The 27,662-nt window shown below is 33.1% G+C and overlaps 1 protein-coding gene across 2 annotated transcripts; it reads left to right on the forward strand.

Annotated features, from left to right (window-relative positions):
• On the forward strand, positions 1 to 27,662 carry LOC132740403 (integral membrane protein 2B-like). Of its 2 annotated transcripts, none has more exons than XM_060728295.1 (6): positions 1 to 93; positions 15,984 to 16,148; positions 16,966 to 17,154; positions 20,079 to 20,189; positions 25,364 to 25,523; positions 26,690 to 27,662. In XM_060728295.1, the coding sequence occupies exons 1-6, from the start codon at positions 16 to 18 to the stop codon at positions 26,764 to 26,766; spliced, it is 780 nt and encodes a 259-aa protein (XP_060584278.1). In that variant the 5' UTR covers positions 1 to 15; the 3' UTR covers positions 26,767 to 27,662. The 2 variants fall into 2 exon arrangements, with proteins under 2 accessions (XP_060584278.1, XP_060584279.1); XM_060728296.1 differs by lacking the exon at positions 1 to 93 and adding an exon at positions 2,327 to 2,521.

A 27,662-nucleotide genomic window follows, 5' to 3' on the forward strand; every position in this document is an offset into this window, starting at 1 on the left:
AAGATAACGGAAAAGATGACTAAAATTGATAACAGAAAGATAAAAGCTGTAAATCGAATAACAGAATTAAAAATGAAAGATAAAGATATTAAGGTATTTTAAGTAATATTTATTCTATTTATTACATGTATTTGTTTATCATTGATTGTCAAATAAATTTCATTATTTGAGTGATATAAAAAAATTAAAAGAATTTGTTAATTTTACAAATTTGTTGCAACTATTTTTATAATCCTGACTCGGAACCGGCCTGACAATATAAAAAATTGTGTTGGTGGAATAAATGGGGGAAAAAAGAAAATAAATTATGAATAAAATAGAAGTTCAACTAAGCTTCAATAACTTTTTTTATGTGCTGCGCCGGGTGCGTGTTACCATGGTTATTCAATAACACAGGGAACACGCGTTAAGCACACGAATTCAATATTTTTATGCTTAAATTGAAGAAAACATTTTTCGATCGCTGTACATATAAATATATTCTAAATTGAATTGAATATGAAGATGCAAGACTCTTAGTCTAATTACTTTTTGAACAACCCTCGTATATCGGTACATGTTATTTGTATGTAAACTGAAAGAAAAGGACAACTAGTGCATATTATTTTGGCACATGAAAATAAGTTTTTACATAGATCGGTGCATCAAACTTAAAGGGTGAAATGCTGACTTCAGATTGCATAGAGTATGTACAGTTGTCATATATTACATGCAAGAACAGTAATTCACACAATGGTTAAAGCTAATCAATTATCAATCATATTTGGTTCAAACAGTACATTAATACCAGTCAATACCAGTCGTTTAGCAATTAGACATCTACTTGTATTTTGTTTACAAATATTATCTTACACAGTGCACAGAGTCTTGAGTTCATGTTATTTTTTTTTTCAAAACACATCGCCGTGGTTTTCTGTTAGTATTGAACTCCCCTCGGCCATAACTGTAACATGCAAGTTGAGTAAAACTGCCATGTACATAATTTCAATTTAAGAAATAATATATTCCAAACTGTGATTTTATTGCTCAATAACATCACTGTTTGGAGTTCGGATGCGGGGAATTATATCACGAGGGCGCAGCCCGAGTGATATAATGATGCGCATCCGAACGACAAACAGTGATGTTATCAAGCAATAAAATCATCGATTTGGATATATTATTTCGATTCTAACACGACATCAACAAATAAATGCTGCCGTACATGATAATTAGCTAAATTGCGTCTGATTTGTTTCCGTACTTATTGTCAGCGCGTCACATTTTTAGTGGTTACGTCACGTGTATAATGATTACGTCACATGTCTAAATATAGAACGTCAAACAGTGATTTTATAGCATAATAACACACACTTTCGGTTCTAGATCTATGTTCAATAGGGAAAAATGCGGGTCGTGTTAGAATACATAATTGTTCAAACGCATTAAAATGAGGCACTGTCGATCCAGGTAGGTCCTACTCTTCGTAGGTGATATTACAAATGGTTTGTTATGTTCACTGGAACTGCAACCAATCAGATTGAATCAAGAAGTATTCTCATAAGAAAAATGTATTTTCTGATAATTGTTAGGTTTGAAGTAGAATCAAATATCTACTAGTAAAAACCTTTGGTCTTGGAACAATTTGTTAATTAATGTGTATGCAGACAGCGAAAGTTGAAAACCTGTGCCTGAACCGGTCAAACAACTGTACGTGTATTTTTGGTCTAATTGTATTAGGTGATGATAAAATTTGTACAACATGAAACAAAAGACAAAGAAAAAGAAAGAAAAAACTTGTTAATCATTTTTACTCATGGTTATTGGTCAAAACTAGACTTTTTACATCGTATGCTAGTACCATGTAGGTCTGAAACAATCATCATTTTCTAAATGTTTGTTTGTTGAAAAAATAAATTTTGAGTAACAAAGTAAAGATATTTTTAATATTTAAAATTAAGCAAAATATCATGTAGAAATATTAACTGAAACAATAAAAAACTGAAATGTAACACAATTACCGCGATTTAAATGATGATATATTATTTTCAAAATGGCTTATATATGGTCTACGTTTGGTACATACAAACTGACTTTGACTGGATATTTTGTTTTTTCCTTGTGTCATACAGCAGAAATATATGTTATACATTATGGCAATTTTTTACCATAAGTTTCATGTGTTGTTTTCTTCCTTGTTTCAAAGCGTTAAGTACCGTGAACTAAGAGGAGCACAGTATACGTTTTAAATTGATGATAATTTCTTTTCGTGTAATCTAGGCCCTTTCCGCTTAAAAGAACTAAATTTCGTTTTCAATAAATTATTACAATTTACATTTGTATTGACCGTGACGTCATATCCTGAAAAAATATAGGAGGTACACAACAGAGAAATTTTTAGAGAATTCGTTTTGTATTTATTTGTCTTTGTGACAATTTCGTAGAACTTCCTTCATTGAATTTTACAATGACGATCATTAAAGTAACCAAAGATGGAAAGATTCTTGGGAAGAAGAAGGCAGATGAGACCGTAGTTCCTCTTGTAAGTATGGGTCTTTTCTGAAACTTTTCTGTTTTCTTTTTGGTTTATAAATAATATTTACGTAATTTGATTGACTAAAACCGGATATGTTTAACAATCTAATTTAGCTGAAGATAATAGCAGATCAAAAAGAAATATTCACAGTTTATAGACTTACTTACTTGAAAAAAATATAGGGGGCATACGTGGGTCTAAACCAGGAGTATATTTCTATAAGGTTCATTCCGTTTTCTTTGGGTCCTACTAAACACTGCTAAGGACCGCTAAGGACTGCTAAGGAGCCACAAAGGACTACTAAAGAGGCACAAAGGACCTTAAAATACCTCCTAGGCCATTCTTATATTACATGGTATTATTTTTAAGAATTAAGGTATTAAATTATAAGAAGGCCCCAACAGTTATTTTAAGGTCCTTTGTGCCTCCCTAGGAAATATTTATAGGTCTTTGTGCCTGTCTAGCAGTCCTTTTCGCACCTGAGCAGTCCTTAGCGGTCCGGCAACTCATCAAAAGCATAAATTCTATCACCAAAATCATATTTTTTTCTTACAATAATACTTTTTTGTCTATTAACTTACTACTTTATATTATAAGAATGTTCTAGGAGGGATTTGAAGGTCCTTTGTGCATCCCTAGCAGTTGTTAGTGCACCTGAGCAGTTCTTAGCGGTCCGACAACTCTTCAAAAAACATGATTTTATCACTAAAATGATATTTTTTCTTAAAATAATATTTTTTTTGTCACTAAACATACTACCTTGTATTATAAGAATGCCCTAGGAGGTATTTTTAAGGTCCTTTGTGTCCCCCTAGCAGTCTTTTTTGTATCTGAGCAGTCCTTAGCGTCGACAACTCATAAAATTTTCACCAAAATCATATTTTTTCTTAAAAAAATATTTTTTTTTTCACTAAAAAATAAACCATGTAATATAAGAATGGCCTGAGGAGGTCCTTTGTGCCTCTTTAGTAGTCCTTTGTGGCTCCTTAGCAGTCCTTAGCGGTCCTTAGCAGTCCTTAGCGGTCCTTAGCAGTGTTTAGTAGGACCGGTTTTCTTTAGTGTAATATATACAAGTTTCTATACTTGAAAAATACATAGGGGTCTAATCCAGGAGATTGCTGGGCATACTTCACGGGTGAGAGTGGTTTCGTTGAACTACCGGTTCGGCGAACTGATCTTATATACAGGCCTAGACATTAATTTTTGAATCAGGTTGTCCTGTCGGGCAAGTAGTTTTTGTGTCGCCTTGAAAAGGTGACATATAGGGGTTACTTTCGTCGGCGGTGTCGTCGTTGTCGGCGTCCCCTAAAGCTTGTCCGGAGCATAACTCAGTCACTATAAGTCTGATTGACTTCAAACTTGGTATGCATGCTTCTTTCAATAACCCGAAGTGCAGTGCACAAGGACCGGTACTCTGCAGTTCTTATTTTTTGAGTTATTGCCCTTTGTTAATTTTCATACTTTAATTTTGTCCGGGCCATTTCTCTTCAACTAAAAAAGCTATGGACTTGAAACTTCATAGGATGATAGATCTCATTATTAAGAAGTGCAGTGCACAAGAACCAGTACTCTGCACTTCCTAATTTTTTGAGTTATTGCCCTTTGTTAATTTTCATACTTTATTTTTTGTCCGGGCCATTTCTCCTGATGTATAAAAGCCATGGACTTGAAACTTCATAGGATGATAGGTCTCATTAAGAAGAAGTGCAGTGCACAAGAACTGGAACTCTGCATTTCTTATTTTTTGAGTTATTGCCCTTTGTTTATTTTCATACTTTAATTTTGTTCGGGCCATTTCTCCTTAAGTATAAAAGCTATGGACTTGAAACTTCATAGGATGATAGATCTCATTATTAAGAAGTGCAGTGCACAAGAATCGGTACTCTGCATTTCTTAATTTTTGAGTTATGGCCCTTTGTTAATTTTCATACTTAATTTTTGTCCAGGCCATTTCTCCGAAAGTATAAAAGTTATGGACTTGAAACTTCATAGGATGATAGATCTCATTAAAAAGAAGTGCAGTGCATAAGAACTGATACTCTGCATTTCTTATTTTTGAGTTATTGCCCTTTGTTGATTTTCTTACTTTATTTTTGTCCTGGTCATTTCTCCTCGAGTATGAAAGCTATTTACTTGAAACATCATAGAATGATAGATCTTATTGATAAGAAGTGCAGTGTACAGAAACTGCTGCTCTGCACTTATTATTTTTTTAGTTATTGCCCTTTGTTATTTTTCATATTTCATTTTTGTCCTCGCCATTTCCCCTAAACTACATTGTTCACAAGGCGACACATCCGACTCGCGGAGTTCTAGTTAAAACTACTTGCCCTGACCTAAGACTTACTTGTCCTGACCTAAAAATGGTAAAAATGTATAAATCAGAAAAACAAACAAGCTCATACATTATTAAATACTTCTTGTATTAGGTAATAAACTGGACATATTGTTTATAAATGAAATTGATTGTTAGTTAGACACAAATATTTTTTGTATTTAGTAGTTTTTCTAAAACATGGGTTCATCTGTTTATTCAATGTGAATATACTACGGTCATGTACATTTGTTGATATAGGAAACGGAAGGAAAAATATGAGCATGCGCCGCGGTAAGGTAATTCCCCGTTCAATCATCAAGTCAACAGCCGTAAACGAGTCTTCGTTGTGTTCATAATGTTGTTATATTAGATTAAACAATAAATCATTTTAAATGCAAAAACTTTATTTAACAATTATATTTAAAGATCAATATGATTATTTACATATTTTCAATGATATCTTTACATGCAAACATCAAAATTTAAACAACAGCTAACACGGGAATTACCTTGTACAAAATTAGATAAAGTCTATTATTAGAACGGGGAATTACCTTACCGCGGCGCATGCTCATATTTTTCCTTCTGTTTCCTATATCAACAAATGTACATGACCGTAGTATATTCACATTATTGATAATGATTCATGGTGTATTTTGTTTGAAAGATGTTTATAAATGAAAAGATGTTATTTCTATTCATTTTGTACATGCATTTTGTCAATGATGCTTTTTATTTTCACTTGCCCTGTCGGACAAGTGCTTTTCAAAATAACTTGCCCGGACCAAACTTTTAGTTGTCCCGGGCAGTCGGACAACCGTTAATGTCGAGCCCTGATATAATAAAGGAAGCCAAAAGTTCTAGCCGTACGTGAGTCACGTACGACTAGCCAGGACTAAGAGAAAGAATTAACAATTGTATTTTATAATCTAAATATATATACAAAAAAAAACATAAACAAATTCCCGTATGTAATAAACTATTATAAACAACACACATTACAAATACTTTATTCTTCTCTATATAAACAATTGACACATGCATATTATTAAAGAGAATGCATCATGATTTCTATGTAACAAACAACAACAATCTGTTTTAAGTCTTTATGATATTCACCACTCTATATATATAAAACTTTGATTTAAAAGTTTCTATTACAACAAAATATTGATGATAAAAACACATTATATATATGAACCATGTCTACATTGCCTTTAATTACTATATAACATAAGGTCGCAAACCACTTTCGCACCTCTTCATAAAAATCAAGTTCGACGAAACCACCACAATTCATACTTCACTACCCCCCCCCCCTTTGACTTTGACACTTCCCCTCTTGAAATTATTTTATTGAGACCCCCCCCCCCCCCCCCCCCCCCCCCCCCGGTTCCCTTTAAATCTAAGACTGTGGCATGATGACAATAAGGTCAATCTTTTTTTTCCCCAAGAATACTTTGTAAAGCTTCAAATGTCAAATAAATTTCTTCTCAATTTTTAGCTCACCTGTCAGGGTGAGCTTTTGTGATCGCATTTTGTCCGTCGTCCGGCCGTAAACTTTTGTTTTAAATGACATCTCCTCATAAACCACTGAGCCAATTTCATCCAAACTTCACAGGAATGTTCCTTTGGTGGTCACCTATAAAAATTGTTCAAAGAATTTAATTCCATACAGAACTCTGGTTGCCATGGCAACCGAAAGAAAAATCTTTAAATATCTTCTTTTAAACAATCCTAAGAGCTAGAGCTTAGATATTTGGCATGAAACATCTTCTAATGAGTGTCTACCAAGTTTGTTCAAATAAAAGCCCTGGGGTCAAAATTGGCCCCGCGCCAGGGGGTCATAGATTTTCCCTATATGCATATAGTAAAAACTTAAAAAATCTTCTTTTAAAGAACCCAAAGAGCTAGAGCTAAGATATTTAGCATGAAACATCTTCTAGTGAGTGTCTACCAAGTTTGCTCAAATAAAAGCCCTGGGGTCAAAATTGGCCCCGCCCCGGGGGGTCATTGATTTTCCCTATATGCATATAGTAAAAACTTAAAAAATCTTCTTTTATAGAACCCAAAGAGCTAGAGCTTAGATATTTAGCATGAAACATGTTCTAATGAGTGTCTACCAAGTATGTTCAAATAAAAGCCCTGGGGTCAAAACTGGCCCGCCCCGGGGGTCATTGATTTTCCTTATATGTGTATAGCAAAAACTTAAAAATCTTCTTTGAAAAAACCCAAATAGCTAGAGTTTAGATATTAAGCATAAAACATCTTTAAGTAAATATCTACAAAGTTTGTTCAAATAAAAGCCCGGGGGTCAAAACTGGCCCTGCCCCAGGGGTGTCATTGTTTTTTAACTATATGTGTATAGTAAAAACTTAAAAAATCTTCTTTTAAAAAACCCAATGAGCTAGAACTAAGATGTTTAGCATGAAACATCTTCTTATGAGTATCTACCAAGTTTGTTCAAATAAACAAATAAAAGCCCTTGGGTAAAAATTGGCCCGGGGGGGGGGGGGGGGCTATATACAGGTGAGCGACCTCAGGGCCATCATGGCCCTCTTGCAGAACATAATTTGATAATTTGTTGTAGGGATTAAACGATGATCGAGTATAATCGATAATTGATCGTTTATAGGACCGATTGGCGATGATCGAATACAAAGTTCAATAATCAAATTTTTATCATTTATCGGTAATTTACAATATCTTCTTGCTGTTACTTAAGTGACTCACTGTATTTTAACAACACTTTAAATTAAAGCCTGGGCTTTGGTTGACCCAAAATGAATGAGAAAGCATACTGGTGACCATGAGGTAAATAGTTGACAGTGAGACTTTCTAGTTTAAAGACATATATATACAGTGCTCAAATTTGACATCAAGAAAATTGCTACACAGTCTATTTGTAAACATGAAATAAACATGTTTTAAGTCACTACAATCATGTAGTTTATTTCAGTTGATTAAGTGGTAGTTACGCAAAATATAGAATATAAATGGAATTCTTATAAATATTAAAGCATGATATGTACATTGTACATATTTACTTTGTTATTGTAAATGTTTCGATTATATAAATTATATAATAATCGATGATTGATCGAAAGGTGTTGTTCGTTTATTTTCGATGATCGATTTTGATTTTTGTCCGATTAAGAAACCCTAAATTTTGTTGCTATTTCATACACAACTGCTGATTTGATTTAATAGCGATAATCTTGAGATGCCGCTAGTTATTGTTTTGTATTGAATATTAAGACCAATTATCCAGTGCATATTCAACAATCTGCAGAGTTCTCACTAGGACCATAAGACATGGAGTCCATGGACTCCCAAACCTATAAAAGTTGGAGTCCAAAAGCGCGTCCTGGCATTTCGGCACAATATCTTAAATTCTTTTAATACTCTTATAGAACGTTTTTGCAAGAATGGGAACTAAAGCAAAATTTTGCCTAGAAAATGACGAAAATATTCGATAATAACTCAAAATTACACTCATTTGTAAGCTTGAGAAAACAGTCTTTTAACTTGCGGCGTAATAGTCAATAGTTAAATCCTTTTGTCGGTAAAATTTGCTAATTTCCAATCAACTGTTGATCAAAGATAATTATCACCTTGTGTTATAACTGGTAATTACATGTACAGCATGTGTATTCAAGTCTGATCCCTATCGTGTGATAATGATCGAAAGCGTAATCGCTGATTGAGGCTAACCGCTTCACTGGTCAATGTGCATCTAAGGACCGTCTACCTATAGACTGACACGCGCTGACATATTTTTGTGGTTGTAAACAATTGATAATGTTTATGCGTCCCCAGGCAAAATTAAGCGTGCGCGGAATCCTTGCTCTGAAATATTTGCGTCCAGCTGTATTATACATGCGTAACAGGATGCTGAAATAAGAGTAACCGAGAACCCTGAATCTGCCAGGTATTTTCACACCCATTTAATAGTGTCATATTTATCAGTTGATAAACATGTAAACATACCATGAGGTCAGTGTACATGTATTAGACTGTGTTACTGTTTATATCATTATTTCATTCAGAAGGGAAGTTACAAATATTAAAGGAATAGGAATGGATGGATTGATGTCTGTCTAATATAAATATTCATCATTTAAAAAGAGGTACAATGACAGTTTTTCTGTTGACATCAACCCTATAAGTGAGAAATTCGTGTTTTAAGACACTACTTGAGAAATGAGTTCATGGGCGCCGCCATTTTGGCGTTCTGTCATTCTCGCGAGACAGGCGAGACCGAGATTGTGACGTGTTATACCCACTTCCGGTAAAGGCGGACACGCTGGTACAACTGAAATATATCTTGATGTAGAACTTAATTAATCTTAGTGCGTACATTATTTATTATTTATGAAAACATCATGTGGAACTGAATTGCTTTAATTAATTAATTGAAGACGCCGCGGCATTTATTAACCAGGTTTTCCGAAGGAAAAAACTGGATATTAGATTGAGGTATGTCGGCGGGCGGGCGGGCGTAAACAATTTCTTCTGTGCGCAACTCCTCCTACATTTCTCAACGGATTTTGACCAAACTTTCACTGAAGCTTTGTCATCAAGTGCCCTGGTGCATATTGTCGGGGTTTTGCGATTAGATAATATTTGACCTAATTATGGCCCTTTGTTTTTTTTCCTTATATAAAATATATAGTGAACAATTTCTTCTGTGCGCAACTCCTACATTTCTCAACGGATTTTGACCAAACTTTCTCAGAAGCTTTGTCATCAAGTGCCCTGTCACATATTGCCAGGGTTTTGCAATTGGTATATATTTGACCTAATTATGGCCCTTTGTTTTTTTTCCTTATAAAGAATATATAGTGAACAATTTCTTCTGTGCGCAACTCCTCCTACATTTCTCAACGGATTTTGACCAAACTTTCTTAGAAGCTTTGTTATCAAGTGCCTGGCACATATTGTCGGGGTTTTGTGAATGGATAATATTTGACCGAATTATGGCCCTTTGTATATTTTTTCCTTATACAGAATATATAGAGAACAATTTCTTCTGTGCTCAACTCCTACATTTCTCAACGGATTTTGACCAAACTTTCTTAGAAGCTTTGTTATCAAGTGCCTGGCACATATTGTCGGGGTTTTGTGATTGGATAATATTTGACCGAATTATGGCCCTTTGTATATTTTTTCCTTATACAGAATATATAGTGAACAATTTCTACAGTGCGCAACTTCTCCTACATTTCTCAATGGATTTTGACCAAACTTTCACAGAAGCTTTGTCATCAAGTGCCCTGGCGCTCACTAAATTCCCATGTTTCTTCCAAGACATCATTAAAGTATTTTTTTAAAATTGTGAACATACTTTTCTTGATATCGCACAAAACACCACACGCCAATATTGTTGACAAAAGAAAATGACAAGAGACGCAAAAATTAAGCAAAAATAAAGTACTGTTTACCTTTCTAAAATATTTGGGAAAAAAAGGCGAATAGACAACATAAAATTTCTCAATCATTTTTGTTTGAGGAATATTAAAAAAGCCATAATTCCTCCTAAAAGTTCAATTAAAAACAAATGCCCCTTCATGACAAAGCTTCTGTGAAATATTTTGCTGAAAACCTGGTTGCATCGCATTGCGATGTTCCTTGTTATCATTTGTCCGATTTTCAAGCTTGCTGATGATCCCACCACATGATTTAAGCAATGACTGCATAGTTTTCAAAGATAAACCATCAATTTAATTTGGGTACTTTGAGAAACTTCTTCAAATTGACGATATATCCTTTTATTTTGTACTTAATTTTCGCTAGACAAGCTGTCCGAATAGGGTACATCGCCGGTCATGTATCTTTTTCTCAGCGTAAAATATCAACTAAATCAAATATGCAGAGATCTGCTGAGGACGCGATTTTCCGACATTGATGCTAAAAATAAAATGGCGCAGGAAAATCGGCAGCTAGACAAATATCATATGAAAACAAAACTGTCCGTTCGGTTTTTTAGGCACCCAGTCAAAACTGGTACCAACAGCAACAGGTTGCCCATTGCATTCCCCTGTAATTACGCATATTCCCGGGTTTATCCAGTTCCCTATAGCTTTTTTCCACGTTATCTACTTACCCAATCCCTTTCCCACACAGATACGCATTTCTACTACCGTAAATTTAATCCAATAAAACAAAAAAAATCATAAATCTACTTAATATTTAAAATGATTATTGGTAACTGAAAAAAAATGTGTTGCTATTTTATGAAATGCTGTAATTTACAGTATAACTTGACAGGTGCGGAACTTAATTTCCCCTAAGGTCATTCAGTTCACTGATGAAGCGTAAAAAAATAGATGTCTTGTTCGTCATTAGAATATTTGACAAGGGTGATTAACCAATCAGGGCAACATTGTGCATGATCAAAAGGTCTGTCGGCACAGAGGCATACAAGGAGCAATAAAAATCGTTAGTACACAGTGTGACAGGAACATTTGGTGCAAATTAGGAACAATTAAAATGGATAATGCACAGTATTAGACATAAGTAGTAAGAACCAGCAATTGTGTGAATAAATTATGCAAATGAGATTTTTGAGCAGCCAATAAAAATGTTTTGCCTGCAGTTAATATTAGGCTACGATTACAAAGTAAATAAATACCACGCAGCATCATACGTTGACAGACATGTAAACAATTTACTTTTCAAAAGAGTTGCTTATATTTTTGAAATGTGTACATCACTACTAACATATGTTCACACCTTCTAATTTGAAAGTCAGAATCAAACTGCAAAAATTTAATTACGTGTACTATTAAGAACACGTTTTAGTAGGATTTTTATAATAATGATAATTATCGCCGTTCAATAATTAACAGCCAATTATTCGTTGGTGCGTTTGTTTATTTAATTGCATTATTTGATTGTGAACCTTTGTTAAATAATAACATGTGTATTTATTAACTCTGTGAAATATTGTTTAATTACATTAAGATGAGACTTTAATGAACATAGCATTGATTGGAGTAACGGGCATCACTGGCCTGAAGTGGTGCGACCGGTAGACGTTGATTTTTTATTAATGTTTCTTTATTTTTTTTTTTTTTTTTTTTGGATATTGTTACGTATTTTGAACCATAAAAAAATCTCCTCTACACCTCCTGTGAAAATTAAATTGTCTGGTCAATACTTTATTATATAAATATTTCGCTAGGATTCAACTAGATTTATTATAAATCTAAAGATGTGGGGAAATGACATCACGCGCACCTGTTTTTATACGGCCAATACACAAACATGGCCGCGCCTACTGATTTGTAGAAATCGGTGATCTAGCGATTTAAATTGCTTTATAATTCGTTTAATATTATTATTTGGCGGCAGAAAATTTGCAGATTTATTATTTATAGTATGCTTTTTCTGAAATCAAGTTTTTATTCTAACCTTGTCTTTCCCTTTAACCAGTATATGACCCACAAAAGAAGTAGACTGTGTCACTGTGTTTTAGTTTAGTTTATACAGTACTGGACACGCGAAACCGGCAAAAGTTATGCCGCGAGTGTAGTCTATGACGCGACGGGACATTACGCGGTAAAACATTGCCACGTGCAAGTTCGCCAAATTTCATGGCGGTTCACGAAAAATTGCCGTGATGTATCGCCGTAATTTACTGCAAATCAACAGCAATATTTGTATTAGAAAGTGCTACTTCGTCCCGCCCGGGGGTCTTTAATTTTCACTTAATACATATAGTAAACACTTTGAAAAAAATCTTGTAAATGTCATGTATATTTACTAATATTTAGCAATTGAACATGTACTTTGTACAGCGTATACATTTTGTATTCGAAAACAAAGCAATCAGGTGCTGGATGAAAATTAGTTAACAACAAATTGAGATTAAAATTACAAAATGTAATTGGAACTACATGTCCATGAAAGAACGCACGATAACAAATTGTCCAATTGTTACTTTGATAATAATACAAATGTAATTAAAATCCGTTGTTTATTTTCGCACATATTCTATTTTTAGAACAATACAGTGCGACATTTATTACCGATTCACAGGTGTAACTAATTATTACGTCTAATACGCTGATTATACATGTAATTGTTGAAAATTGTGAATGTTTTATCACTTAAATTGAGACTTTCTTTACTTTCAATTTCACGAGTAAAAAATGCCAGGTGCATGAGATGAGTAGGTGATGAGAAGCAAGATGCAAGTTGATTGGTCGACAATAAAATAATTTATTATTACAAAAAAATTACAAGATTTTCTTGATGCAACTTCATGTAGATCTACTAATTAATTTTCATACATGTACATAATTATATATCATTTAAATACAAATGTTTTCAAGTTCATAGAGTACAACATACATTTATTATACAAAGTAACATGTATTATTCCCGGCGAATCACGGCAAATGTTCACGGCAAAATCGCCGTGAGTTGAAATTGTGGGAATTGTCTCAAGTTGTCGCGAATTTACTCGCGTTATAAAGCATGAGGGTTCGCCGCGAATATGCGAATTGTGCGGGTTTTGCGTGTCCAGTACTGTACAAATTAATTTTAGTTCCATTGTGTTGGAAGCTTTAAGCTAATTGAAACACTCTTGAATCCGTTCCTGGAGCCAACCAGTACTAAGCAATGAATGTAAAGTTTCTTGCTCAAGGAAACAACCGCTTGCCGAAGTTGCCCCTGACAGAGTTTGAACCCACGCGGTCAGTAATCCTTAGATTACTAGTCCGACGCGTTAACCATCAAACGAAAGTTGTAGAACTGATGAAAAACCAAATGTGTACTTTTCCATTTTTAAAATAGAAAATGCTAAATTTAGCCTGGAGATGCCAAAAGTCATACTTTTCGTAAGTTTGAGCCAATTGTGATTTTCTTGGGCCAATTTAATTATTTTGGAGCCAATTTGCTCATTGACTCCTGCCAGTGCTAGCCCTGTTTGTGGTACAATTAAAATGGCAGCATCCAACAAAAAATGATACTAAAAATTTCACTGATGGGCATTGAATTCTCCATATTTTTCAATTGTTTTTTATTACTCCAATATCCCTTTTAAATACAGTCGACTCGCATTGGGACCGTCCAAAAAATACCGAGATAACAAAGTGTCGAGATAAAGGTACTAGGGTTTGAACAAGGCAGAAACTGATTTTTGCAAAAGACATGTGCATACTTTAAGTCATATAAATTAAATATGAATTATGATAACTCCATGTCTTGTTTTCTTTTAGCCTTATAAGAGCCTTATATCGCAAAGTCAACATTTATGAAAGTTACATAAGCGGATGTTTACCAGTGGAAATACTAGAGTCTGTGATAAAAACACATAGTGAGGTTTACTCAGTAATACACTACTAGCTAAAACGTTGATTTCAGCATAGTCAAACCAGATATCTTCCATGGTTGCTTTATAATTGGCCACTTCTCAATGTTGTTCGTCCATTGTTTGATTTTTATGTTGTAAAACAATATTGCAACAATAATGTTTCTATACTTTCACTATTCATTTATTTTACATTTCATGTCATAATGAATGTAATACCGTATAAGTACTATTTTCTGCGGGAACTTTATTTCTGCAGTTCATAACTACACCGCAGATTTAAAAACCGTAGAAAATTAAGCATTTCCATATGTATATGTCGGAATATGTCAACTACCGTTATTGTATAATTACATTATCATATACCGTTATCAGCTTTTATAGATGGGAATTTTTCTTTATGTATCTGTCGTGAATAAAATATTAGAAAAAATGTAACTTTGCTTGTTCTCTTTGTTTAATTAAATGCATGTATTATGTTTGTATGATTTTCGCTCACCCTTAGCTTGATTTTTTTGTAAAATCAAATCATTGTAGATTGACGGGTGCAATAAACATACCTTTTTGTATTTGTAAAATATCTTGTGTCTGCGTGCGATTTTGCCATTGTTTATTATTCACACTTCATATTTATACACATACAGTATTAAAATTGTTGTCATTGCACGTTTATTAACATGTCTATACCGATACATGATGATAACGACGAAACACATAATCAGTCGTCTGCATGTTAATTGGAACTAATGTACATGTTACATCAACAAATCTTGAAATGTTGTATGTTTGTGTCGGTTAATTTTGTAAACATATCTTTATTAAAACGCAGAAATAAAAAGCATCAATGCGAGAATGATGACACGGCAGAAATAAGATACGCAGAAATTAAAAACCCCATATTTTAAGAAAAATCGCAGAATATTAAGACCGCAGAAATAAGTACTTATACGGTAGTCTAATACGATGTTCGAATATTTTATAAATAACTGACAATTCATTCATTTTGGACATATTTAGTCAATCAACACACTAATTTTTTTACTTGAGCATAAACACATGTATTTGCAGAAATTGCTACTGTACATGGCAGAAAATTGTACATAAACCATTCTACAATGTTGAAATGTTAATGATAAACAAAAACAAGGTAAAACATTAACTACAAAGTCCAACAAATTAGAATTTCTTTCGACCAATTTTGAAATTTTTTTCATACATGACTCAAGTGGCCAATGACAGCAAGGGTATTGATTGTGATAGCAAATGCTTAGGCCTAAAAAAAAAATTGTTTTGTTAGGGTAACATGCTCTCAAGGAATAGGCTAAGGGTAGGTCGGATTTTTTTTTTTTTTTTTTTTTTTATTCACCAGTATGGAAATTTCTGACATCCCTCCCGGGTGGCACAAATACATCCCTTCTATGTTTTCAAAAGACATTTTAGGTGTAACAATCTTAAACTCTCGGCGTTCTGCCGTTTGGTGTCAGAAGATCACATGCCGTTTTACAAATATTGACAATGTGACCCGCCATTTTGTAACTAAGAGCAGCGATAAAACCTGTACCGTACCTCAATAATACGGTATTTTCTTCAATTTTTATTTTTTTTTGACACAAAAAAACGGTAGGGTCGGCGTATATTATTAGGTAGGGTCGGGTGACCCGAACAAAACAATTTTTTTTTTTAGGCCTTACAGCACTTTATTATAGAAATATATGAAAACATACCACTCATATATATAAAGTTATTATCAACTTAGCATATTATAAGATTTAGGATGATTTTACATTAAATTCCATTCTATAGTTTTATGATGCTGTTGACTATATTTTCAGGCTCCGGAGAGTAGCGAGCCAGCTGGCCGTACCTTACACATCTCGTACGTACCGAGTGCAAGATCAAAACGTCTTGTTAACGTTTTTCTCCTGATTATTGCCTTGCTGGTACTCAGTGCTGGAATCATTGGAGGTGTCTACCTGTACAAATATATGCAACACAGGGTTCGTATACATATATTTATTTACGTTTTGTCCAAATCATTTGACATTGCTGTACTTGCTTATATGTAAAAAAAACATGTATAAAAGTTTAGCATTGCTGAAATAATGGAATATGCATTGGTCTATTGTAACATTAGTTCAAGGGAATAATAGGGTGACATTTGCTCTTTGACCTAGATTAGAAGATTATCAAATGCCATTCACAATGCAAGTTAAAAAAAACCCGTAATATTCTTGTGAGATAAACAGTAGTGCATATCAGTTGAGTAGCTTTATACCTATAAATTAATGCCATTTTATACAAAATATGGCAAATTTTTTAACAATATAATTCAATGCTACTAATTAACCAACATGTGGTTTGCTGGAAAAAAAATTAAACATATAAAAATCACCTGTATATCATAGTTGTTTACTATCAATTAAAACTTTTCTGCACATTTACCAGGCTATATACATATGTACAAAGTTTACCTATTTTTGCTCTTTTAATGTGAAAATTCATTGAATTAACTAGTGTGCCAGTTTGAATTTAAAGTGTGGCAGATCCATTCAGCAACTATACAAGTGGTACAGTTAGGGATATGACCATCATGTCGAAATATTGGAGAATATCACAAATTGACAAAAATTCACTAAAATTTCCACTAGTCTTATTATGTTAATTTAAACCAACCTGTCATTTAATTCTACTCTTGCATGATTCGCTAGTATTTCCTCACACAAAATATCAGGGAATTTTAAATTCGCCAACCTTTCAACAGGAGGAAATAATTATCCACTTATATGGTTAGAATTAGTTGTTATATAATTACAGCACAGAGTTTCAAGAATCTCCGTACAGTATGAGGATGACAAACCAAAGCCAGACCATCAGACGGAGTCAGTGACGTACATGACGATGGAGGAAGACATTGATATCCGCATTGAAGAGGAGCTCGAGAGGATTGAAGTCCCAAGATTTGACGAGTGCCGCCAGTCCGTTATCTTACACGATTTCCACATGGTATTTACATACATTTTCTTGTTTAAAGGCACATTATGTCTAAGAAACATATAATTTTTTACCTTTTTAGAAAGAACAAATATAAATTTTATAATGTTTGAATAATGGCTTTAGGGAATGCTTGATGTCTATTATGTGTATAATATCATAAAGTGATAAATGTTAAATAATTTGTCACCAAAGTAGCGAAATGTAAACAATCTTAATTTTTTGACTTCGATACTATTATTTTACAATACAAAATACTATTTCACTATAACACTGTTATAGTTAAACAGTACTTTTTGCCAAAAAGCAACAGATGAAAAAATTGGTTCAGGTACATGCTGTAATTGGCCAATGAGTTACTTTTTAGATACCACAGGGTTTTTTTTCCAGGATTTTGGGAACATGAACCATACACATGGAATTGAGAATTTCAGCAATGTTTTCTTACAAATTGGGAAAAATTGCATGACTTTAATTTTACAGTGATTAAATGAATGCAAAGAATAACTGTCTATGATGGCATCTGCAAAGATTTAAAAACCTTAACAGTGAAGAAGCCCTAATTTTCAAAGATTTTATAATTTGTTATTCAATATTTTTATTTTGTAACTTTCAAATTGAAACTTCCTGTGTATTGGGAAAATGATAAACTATTTTCAATAGGGAATATGACCAAATATCGGCTATGAAATAATGCAAAAAAATCCCTGTACCAGAGAAGTACACATAAGATAAAAAAAACTTTGAGAAATAAAAATAGAAGGCATTTCAGGGCTAAATGGGCCTTTAAAGCAGCATTCTTCCATATAAATGCCATTTTCATGAAAATTTTGAAAATGTATTATAAAAGTTAAAAACTTTGAGGTAATTAAAACATTGCAAATGTCATTTTCAATCCATGTAAATTAATACCAATAAGAGCTCAAAATATGCAAAAATAGCCCTTTACTGTGTAAGTCACACAGGAGAAATATGGTGATAAATACAGCAAAATCAGCCATTTATTGCACATAACATGTAAATTTATTATTACTTGAATCTTGAATATTTTTACCTTTCTTTTAATCTTAGTATATAAATTTATTCAAAATTTGTAATTACTTAAATCATGAATCTTTTTACTTATTTTAAAATCTTAGTACATTTTTCTGAAGTTTGATTTTTCTTGAAATATTTTGAATCATCTTTGAGAATCTTTATAAAACTGAAAAAGTTTTATATGGAATGTTTATTTAATCAACTGCTTATGTTGTTCATCGCTAAATCGTGAATAGTCAGCTGAACTTTTGGCTATTATTTTTTTCAGTTAAAAATATTGGCTATTATTTTATTTGAGCCTGTGTGAGCCCATGATACAGCTTTAATTGATGTTACATAATAATGCTGTTGACCTTAATATCATGAAATTTTAGTGCTTTAATGAAATATAAATTAGTTATACTGTACCATTATCTTAATTTGATATATAAATTATGTAGTGCAATTAATTAATTAATTCTACCAACAAAATGCATGTGGAAAGCTAAAGCTAGATTTATTACTTTGATCAGTTACTAATTGAGTAACAGTTTGGTTGCTTTATGAATATTTTCAGTAATGTACAACAAATATAGATATTGGCAACTTGCATAGATTTAAATGTCAATTTTCTGGCTGAAATTGTCGATATACATGTAATGTACATACAATGTACCAAGTCATCTGTCATATTGGATCATTGAAATGTTTTGTGTGTTAGATAAGTTTCCAAGGTTCATTAAAATGTAATAATTTGCCAAAGCAAATGTCAAAGTAATAATAAACATCGTACTATGTATTGTAAAGTTTTTACATTTTCATATATATAACAAACTGACATATTGTAAAAATAGAAATAATATTCATTGCGAGAAAATAAAGTTATATAGAGAAAAAACACCCTCAGATTTAATACTTTAGAGTGACACTATCCTCAGTTTTTCAAGTTTAGTTGAATTGCCTTTATACTTAAAAAGATTCATTATCATATGGTCCATGTAATTGACCAATTGCCTACATTATAATTTTGTTATTATATTTAAAAAGATTGACTATTATATGGTAAAAAATGGATGTTTAGGATGAAATAAACAACTGCCTGAAATATAAAATGACTGCCCCACTGTTTTGTTTTTTTTATTGAACGTTAACAATACATTCAGATTCCGAAAGATATTTATAGAATTTTCTGTGAGTCACATGGGTTATTCAATTCATTATACACATGAACTAGACTATAAAATTGAAAGCAATTATGGGAAAATGAAAGGTTATTTTTACTTTGATCTGTACACTCACCTTTTACACTCGATTAATACATGTATAATTGCTGGATTGTCCTGCGGTCACTAAAGTAATGACTATTGGGAACAATAAGTTATTGTAAATATTCTTGAAAGATATATCATTCTATTTCTCTTATGCATCCAAAAAATGTTGAGAATAGTGAATTTTACAGACTGTTAACAATTTTATGCAAATTGGCTGACTTGCTATTTATCTGCTTCACTGCCGATAATAAATATTCATTAGTTGACCTAATTTACACAAAAAAAAACATTTGATTTTGTTTGTGAGCAATTGACTTAGTAATGTCAATAGAAAAGGCAAGAATAAATTTCTTTACTGCTAAAATTGGGTCAATCTCATGGTCACGAAGGCTAAAAATAGATTTTCCATATTTAGCTCACTTGAGAACATAATTTCCCTATAGAAGGGCCTAGTTGCTTTTTATTCATCACAAACCTCTACAAATGGGTTGAGTTTTAGGTCAATTGGGTCATGGTTAAAAAAAAAGGTCGCTCTCAGAGGTTTAGGTGAAAAATAGAATTTCCTACATAACCTAATAGTATGGCCATGTTTTTTACGTAACATCAGCGAGGATATGTCAATGTTACTGAGATTTTTCTTTGTTGTAGAACTACACAGTGATTGTTGACAATGAAGATCAGGAGTGCTTTATCATGGATCTTGACAGGAAGCAAATAAGCCCACCAAAGTCATTCGCTGAGCTCATCAGAAAATACTCAGTAAGTATAAAATATACATCCTATTTACAAGTATTTTCTAGGCGAGTCTTTCATATAAAATAAGTTTAAAACCATTTAAAAAAATATTTTTTGATCAGCCTCTGGATGTAATAGGTCTCATAAACAAAATCGTACGTACAAAGGAAACATGACATGACTGGTAAGAAGTACTTGTACATGTACATGTGGCTTTTCCTTGGGATAGCCAGCAATTTGTAGGAATAGAAATAAAGGCTCTTAATTCACTGGTAAATGGATTGATCACTTACAAACACTGTAACACATTATTCTTTTGAGGGACATGTTATACATGATTCTTCATATATTTCTGTTATTGGTATTGGTGTATTGATTGGTACCAGTATATATTGGTACCAGTCAGTATAACACTATTGATACCAGTGTATATTGATTGGGACCAGTGAATATTGATTGGGACCAGTGAATATTGATTGGGACAAGTGAATATTGATTGGGACCAGTGAATATTGATTGATACTGGTGTATACTGATTGGTACTGGTGTATATTGGTACCACTCAGTATTGGTACCAGTGTAAATTGGTTGGTACCAGTGTAAATGGGTTGGTACCAGTGTAAATGGGTTGGTACCTGTGAATATTGATTGGTACCTGTGTAAATTGGTTGGTACCTGTGAATATTGATTGGTATCAGTGTAAATTGATTGGTACCAGTGTAAATTGGTTGGTACCTGTGAATATTGATTGGTACCTGTGTAAATTGGTTGGTACCTGTGAATATTGATTGGTATCAGTGTATATTGATTTGTAATAGTGTAAATTGGTACTGGTGTATATTGATTTCTCAGTTTATGTGACAACCAGGGTTAAAAATAGAAAAAATTCTTTGAAACAACACCAGGCAGGTCTTTGGAATGGTCATCACTAAATAGGACATAAAATATCGTCAAGTGATTCCCATAGTATTCTCTATACAGTTTCTTCATATAATTTGTCTTGCATCTTTTGTGCCTTCCAGAGTAGCTAAAAATAGAAAAATCTTTTAATTTCTTCTTCTGGATTGATATTTGCTAAGAAACAAACCTGATAATTACTTAGTGACCTACTTTGGCAGAAGTTTTTCACAGAAGTTTTTCACAGTAAATAATAAAAAGGAAAAAGAATTATCCAGAATAAACTCATAAACCAGTGTTACATTTTATTGTTTGTGTTAGATATATATTTGACAAGTATATATAAATTATCTTATTATAAAGGAAAATGTATTAAGTGTTTGTAAGTAGATTGAAAGGGAAAGGGAAGTTCTTGTTAATGAGCTATTGAGAATAAATGTTATACAAAATGTCAGTTATACAAATGTCAATATACATAAGTGGCATTTTGTTTGATGTACAAGTTTTTCTGTTTGTTTTGTTTTGGTTGGGTTTTACATTGCATCAGCTAGATAGAGGTCATTTGGTGAATTAAAACTTTCCAGCTTTAATGGTGGAGTGCCCCTCCATGCATTATTTCAGGCACGAATTGGCACCTGAGTAGAGTCACTTACATTTAGTTAGTTGGCTGGATGCATGTAGCTTCCTCACATGAAAGAATTCAAATTCCCTGGCAGGAGTTGAACCCAAAGTGGTGCGGGCCAGTGGTTTGAAGTCAATGACTATAACACGTGTCCTCACCCATGCATGCCCCCATTGTTTTAGTGTAGACTATGTAAATAGATAGCTTTGTTCCATAGAAATGATAAGATCTTCTTATTCTATAAATTGTGTTTGAAAAGGCTAATTGGATAAAGGAAGTCCACTTGAAAATTTGTTCAATTTTGAAATATAATATCACAAATGTATAACAAATATAGACATGGAGAGTTTTACCACAAACTTCCTTTGTAAGACATTGTACTTGTTGAAATAATATATTTTTTTGTTTGTTTGGTTTTTTTAGAGGAAAACTTAAAGAAATTTCCTCATAATTAAAGTGCATTAAGTGACTAAGAATTATTATAATTATGAGAAATTTGATACATGTATAGTCAAGAGAAATAAGATTTGATCTGTTTATTATGATATGTTTATAAACTTGTTTATGTTTATAAACTTGTTTATATATGATTCATTAATTAAAACATAATATTTAAAACTTAAAACAGTTAAATTAAGTTTGATATACATGTAAATAGGAACATTTTAGTTCTCCATTTGTTGGCCAGGTTTATTAGGCCTAATTTATTTGGCCAAGTGTTATTAAGGTGTTAGGACCTTATTTTTAGCTCACCTGAGCATATGCTCAGGGTGAGCTATTAGGATCACTCTTCGTCCGTCGTCTGTCTTACGTTGTCCATTCACACTTTTCAAACGACATCTCCTCTGAAACCATAAGGCAGATCATAATGAAACTTCACAGGGATGTTCCTTGTGTGAAGCCTTAACAAAGTTGTTCAAAGAATTCCATTCCATGCAGAACTCTGGTTGCCATGGCGACCAAAAGAAAAAACTTAAAATATCTTCTAGTAAAAAACCCAAAGAGCTAGAGCTTAGATATTTGGCATGGAACATCTTCTAGTGAGTGTCAACCAAGTGGGGTCAAAATTGGCCCCGCCCCAGGGGGTCTTTGATTTTCCTTTTATGTATATAGTAAAAACTTAAAAATATCTTCCTTTCAAAACCTCAAATAGCTAGAGCTTAGATATTAAGAATGAAACATCTTCTAATGAGTGTATACCAAGATTATTCAAATAAAAGCCCTTGGGTCAAAATTGGCCCCGTCCCAGGGGGTCATTGATTTTCCCTATATGCATATAGTAAAAACTTAAAAAATCTTCTTCTAAAAAACCGAAAGAGCTAGAGCTTAGATATTTTGGCATGAAACATGTTCTAATGGACGTCTACCAAGTTTGTTCAAATAAAAGCCCTGGGGTCAAAATTGGCCCCGCCCCTGGGGGTCATTGATTTTCCCTATATGCATATACTAAAAACTTAAAAAAATTTCTTTTAAAGAACCCAAAGAGCTAGAACTTAGATATTTTAGCATGAACATCTTCTAATCGGTGTCTACCAAGATTGTTCAAATAAAAGCCCTGGGGTCAAAATTTGCCCAGGGGGTCATTGATTTTCCCTATATGCATATAGTAAAAACTTAAAAAAATCTTTTTTTAAAGAACCCAAAGAGCTAGACCTAAGATATTAAGCATGAAACATCTTCTAATGAGTGTCTACCAAGATTGTTCAAATAAAAGCCCTGGGGTCAAAAAGTGGCCCCGCCCCAGGGGGTCATTGATTTTCCTTATATGCATATAGTAAAAACTTAAAAAAAATCTTCTTCTAAAAACCCAAAGAGCTAGAGCTTAGATATTTGGCATTTAATATGTTCTAATGGATGTCTACCAAGTTTGTTCAAATAAAAGCCCTGGGGTCAAAATTGGCCCCGCCCAGGGGGTCATTGATTTTCCCTATATGCATATAGTTAAAACTTAAAAAAATCTTCTTTTAAAGAACCAAAAGAGCTAGACCTAAGATATTAAAGCATGAAACATCTTCTAATAAGTGTCTACCAAGATTGTTCAAATAAAAGCCCTGGGGTCAAAATTGGCCCCGCCCCAGGGGGTCATTGATTTTTCCTATATGCATATAGTAAAAACTTAAAAAAAATCTTCTTTTAAAGAACCCAAAGAGCTAGACCTAAGATATTAAGCATGAAACATCTTCTAATAAGTGTCTACCAAGATTGTTCAAATAAAAGCCCTGGGGTCAAAATTGGCCCAGCCCCAGGGGGTCATTGATTTTCCCTATGTGCATATAGTAAAAACTCAAAAAAATCTTCTCTTAAAGAACCCAAAGAGCTAGAGCTAAGATATTAAGCATGAAACATCTTCTTATTAGTGTCTACCAAGTTTGTTCAAATAAAAGGCCTGGGGTCAAAATTGGCCCCGCCCCAGGGGGTCATTGATTTTCCCTATATGCATATAGTAAAAACTTAAAAAATTCTTTTAAAGAGCTAGAGCTAAGATATTTAGCATGAAACTTATTCTAATGGGTGTCTACCAAATTTGTTCAAATAAAAGCCCTGGGGTCAAAATTGGCCCTGTCCCAGGGGTTATTGATTTTCCCTATATACATAGAGTAAAAAGTTAAAAATCTTCTATTAAAGAACCAAAAGAGCTAGAGCTAAGATATTTAGCATGAAACATGTTCTAATGGATGTTTACCAAGTTTGTTCAAATAAAAGCCCTTGGGTCAAAATTGGCCCTGCCAGGGAGAGGGGGGAGGGGGCAAAAGTCATTGTTATTCATTATTTGTGTATAGTAAAAACTTAACATCATGAAATATTTTTTAATGGGTGTCTTCCAAGTTTGTTCAAATAAAAGCCCTTTGGTTTAAACTGGCCCGGCCCTGGGGGCCTATGTTCAGGTGAGCGACCCCAGGGCCATCATGGCCCTCTTGTTTTAGGTTTATTGTCTTTGTTTATTGGACCTGGTGTATCTGGGTTATTAACTTATTTGACCTAGTTTATTTTGTTTGTTTGTTGGATCAGGTGTAACCTTGGCTATTTGACCTGTTTTATTGGACTGTTTGATTGCACCTGGTGTATCTAGGTTTTTGGACCTAGACTTTATTTTTCTGGTCTATTGGACCAGGTCTTACCTGGGCAGCCTATTTGACCTGTTTTATTGTTCTTATTTATTGATCTTATTTATTGTCCTGTTTTATTGAACCTGGTATAATCTAAGTTATTGGATATGTAATATTGTTGATTGACCCGGTCTATTGGACCAGGTCATTACTTTGATATTAGACTTGGTTTATATTAGACTTGGTTTATTGTTTTTGTTTATTAGACTGTATTATTGAACAAGATGTTATCAGGATTATTGGGTCTGGTTTATTGGCTTGGTGTTTTATTCAACCTCTGTGACATAAAACAGCTATGAAAATTTAATAGTACAGGAAGTATGATCCTGAAGCATTGATATATATATAGAGGATATTGCACGAGTGTAAGTTTAATGCTAAATTTATTGAACAAGTTGAATAAAATCATCTTATGTGAGCCTGTGGCGAGTTAAAAAAATCTAGTATTGAATCTACACGAATATAATATTCTATTTATGACATATATGAAATAAGAACGGTAAACAGTTAAAAAAGAGTCTTTTTCATTGACGCTTCTATAATGATTAATGTGATAAATCTTTGTTTTACAGTCTGGATACTACATGCCACGTGTAGATGTCGTCAGACGTGACTACCGCGTCATAACTCCTGCTCTGAAGAACCTTCAGTTTGCTGGTCCCGCCATCGCCATGGAATGTGCACACTACGACTCATACAAACTTGAGAAGAGGGAGCCAGTTCCACTGATTGGTAAAATTTGTTTTCCAATAAAACTGTTCATGTGTACCTCTCATTGTAGGGTTTGTAATATTGCACCCTATTGGACTCCTTTTTGGAATCTCTAACAAGTGGTCTGATAAAAGGCTTAAGTTTTACCCTTTATTTTCATGTCATCCACTATTAGGGGGCGGGGGCATATAGATTTGCCTTTGTATGTTTAGCTGTCACCGTGTTGTGCAATCATGCTGTCCATCCATTGACAGTCAAAGCAATAAAATGTGGGGTAGTTACCCATGGATACATTGCTAATTTGGGAGTAAGTTTCTTCATTACTCAATTAAAAGTTATTATTATGGTGACTCAGGTATAAAAAAAGTGCTGTTAGCAAGACAAATGGCTTCCCAACAACAGTGTAAGAAATTCGGATTTGAAACCACTAGGCTGGTCGGACTACCAGATTGGAATATTCACTAGCCCAAAAGACATTTCACTAGCACGATTCATTTGTTCAAAACGGTTGCTTATATTGCCTCTGAAAATACAGTAGCCTGGCCGGGCTTGTTACTTTGAAAAGTTGGTAGCCCCAGGAGAAATTTAGTAGTCGGGCTATAGGACTACTGCTAATTTCGAACTCTGCAGAATCGAAAATCTGTATTATATATCAATCCACATCCACAGTACTGAGTGGCGAGGTGGCAAAAAATTGCAAGCATAGTGCAAATTGTTTAAAGCAACTTTAGTCTTTACACTTAAGTTTTTTATGTAAATATATAGTTCTTTCTTTTTGAAATAGAAAATTTATTGGCTCTCTAAAATAGAAGATTTATTGGCTCTCTTAAATATATTAGATTTATTGGCTCTAGTAAATAGATAATTTATTGGTTCTCATAAATAGATAATTTATGAGAAAATATAGGTTTTCTAATATAAAGATTTAAAATAGGAAATTTATTGGCCTTTTCAAATAGGAGATGTATTGGATTTATAAAACAGGAGATTTATTGGCTCTCTTCAATGAAAATATTTGCTTATGCTACTTTTCTTTTACTACATTAAACATCCATTTTATACAATACATGGTTCAGAAGAAATTGACAACTGTTTGCATGTAAAATAATTCTGTTTCTATAATTATATAAGATTTCTATTATATGAGTTCAAGGTAACAGTGTCAAACGGTCCTGTTTTTATTTCAGAGTTCCACTTCAAATACGTGAAGACATACGGATTCAGTAACTTGCGGCAGGTGATCAAAGATCGTATTATGAAATAGATTGAGGCACGATGAACAATGTCCCGTACTTTCTATATATATCTCATCTCAAAACCAACACGTCATCGATTGCCTAAGAAAAGTTTATATATCGATTGTTTGTATATTTTCATACATTGTGTAAACTGTAAACGTTGAAAACTTTTTTTCTGAATAATAATCATCTTGAATAGGTGGCTTTTGAGCTCTTATTGCTTACTGGATGTGGTAAATAACGGAAGCTGCTGCATATGATTATCGGAAGTGTTTTAATGATTAATTTTTTTTTGTTCCATGATTTATCGTCAAAATTGATATAATATATTTGTCTCATTAGTGCAGTACCGTGTTAACTTGTATAAAAATTTAAGAGGAAATAATCTGTTACTGAATTAACGAAAATTGCTGCATACCGGAAGTGTTTAAATATTTTCTTTTTTCTGTTCCTGAATTATCGTCTAAATTAATATACAATATTGTCACATTATTGCAGTAACGTGTTAACTCATATAAAATTTAATGGGAAATAACCCGTTACTGAACTAAGATGACAAAAGATCGTCAACAACTTCTTTTAGATTATGGCTATCAATATAATGGAATGAAAGAATTAAGGAAATTGGAAACACTTGAAAATATTGAAATATATTCGAGGCTTATGAAAATCCAGTGGTACATGTACGTGTAAGTATGTAAAATACCTGATAATGCAATATTGAACAGCAATTATCAAAATATTGTTAATGTTTTTTTAAGCTCTTTGTTTAATAATCAGTTAAGTAAATTGTATTTGGACCAATAGTTTTAAATGTGCATTTGTTGGAAATTATATTTTTATACTTTTTTTTTGACACAGATAAAAAATGTCATAAGTAATATAACTGCTTTTATATGATTAGAACAAATAGGGCAAATAA

The sequence above is a fragment of the Ruditapes philippinarum genome, unplaced genomic scaffold, assembly GCF_026571515.1.
Source record: "Ruditapes philippinarum isolate M1 unplaced genomic scaffold, ASM2657151v2 ctg5756_1_1_1_1, whole genome shotgun sequence".
In the NCBI taxonomy this organism is placed as follows: Eukaryota; Metazoa; Mollusca; class Bivalvia; order Venerida; family Veneridae; genus Ruditapes; species Ruditapes philippinarum.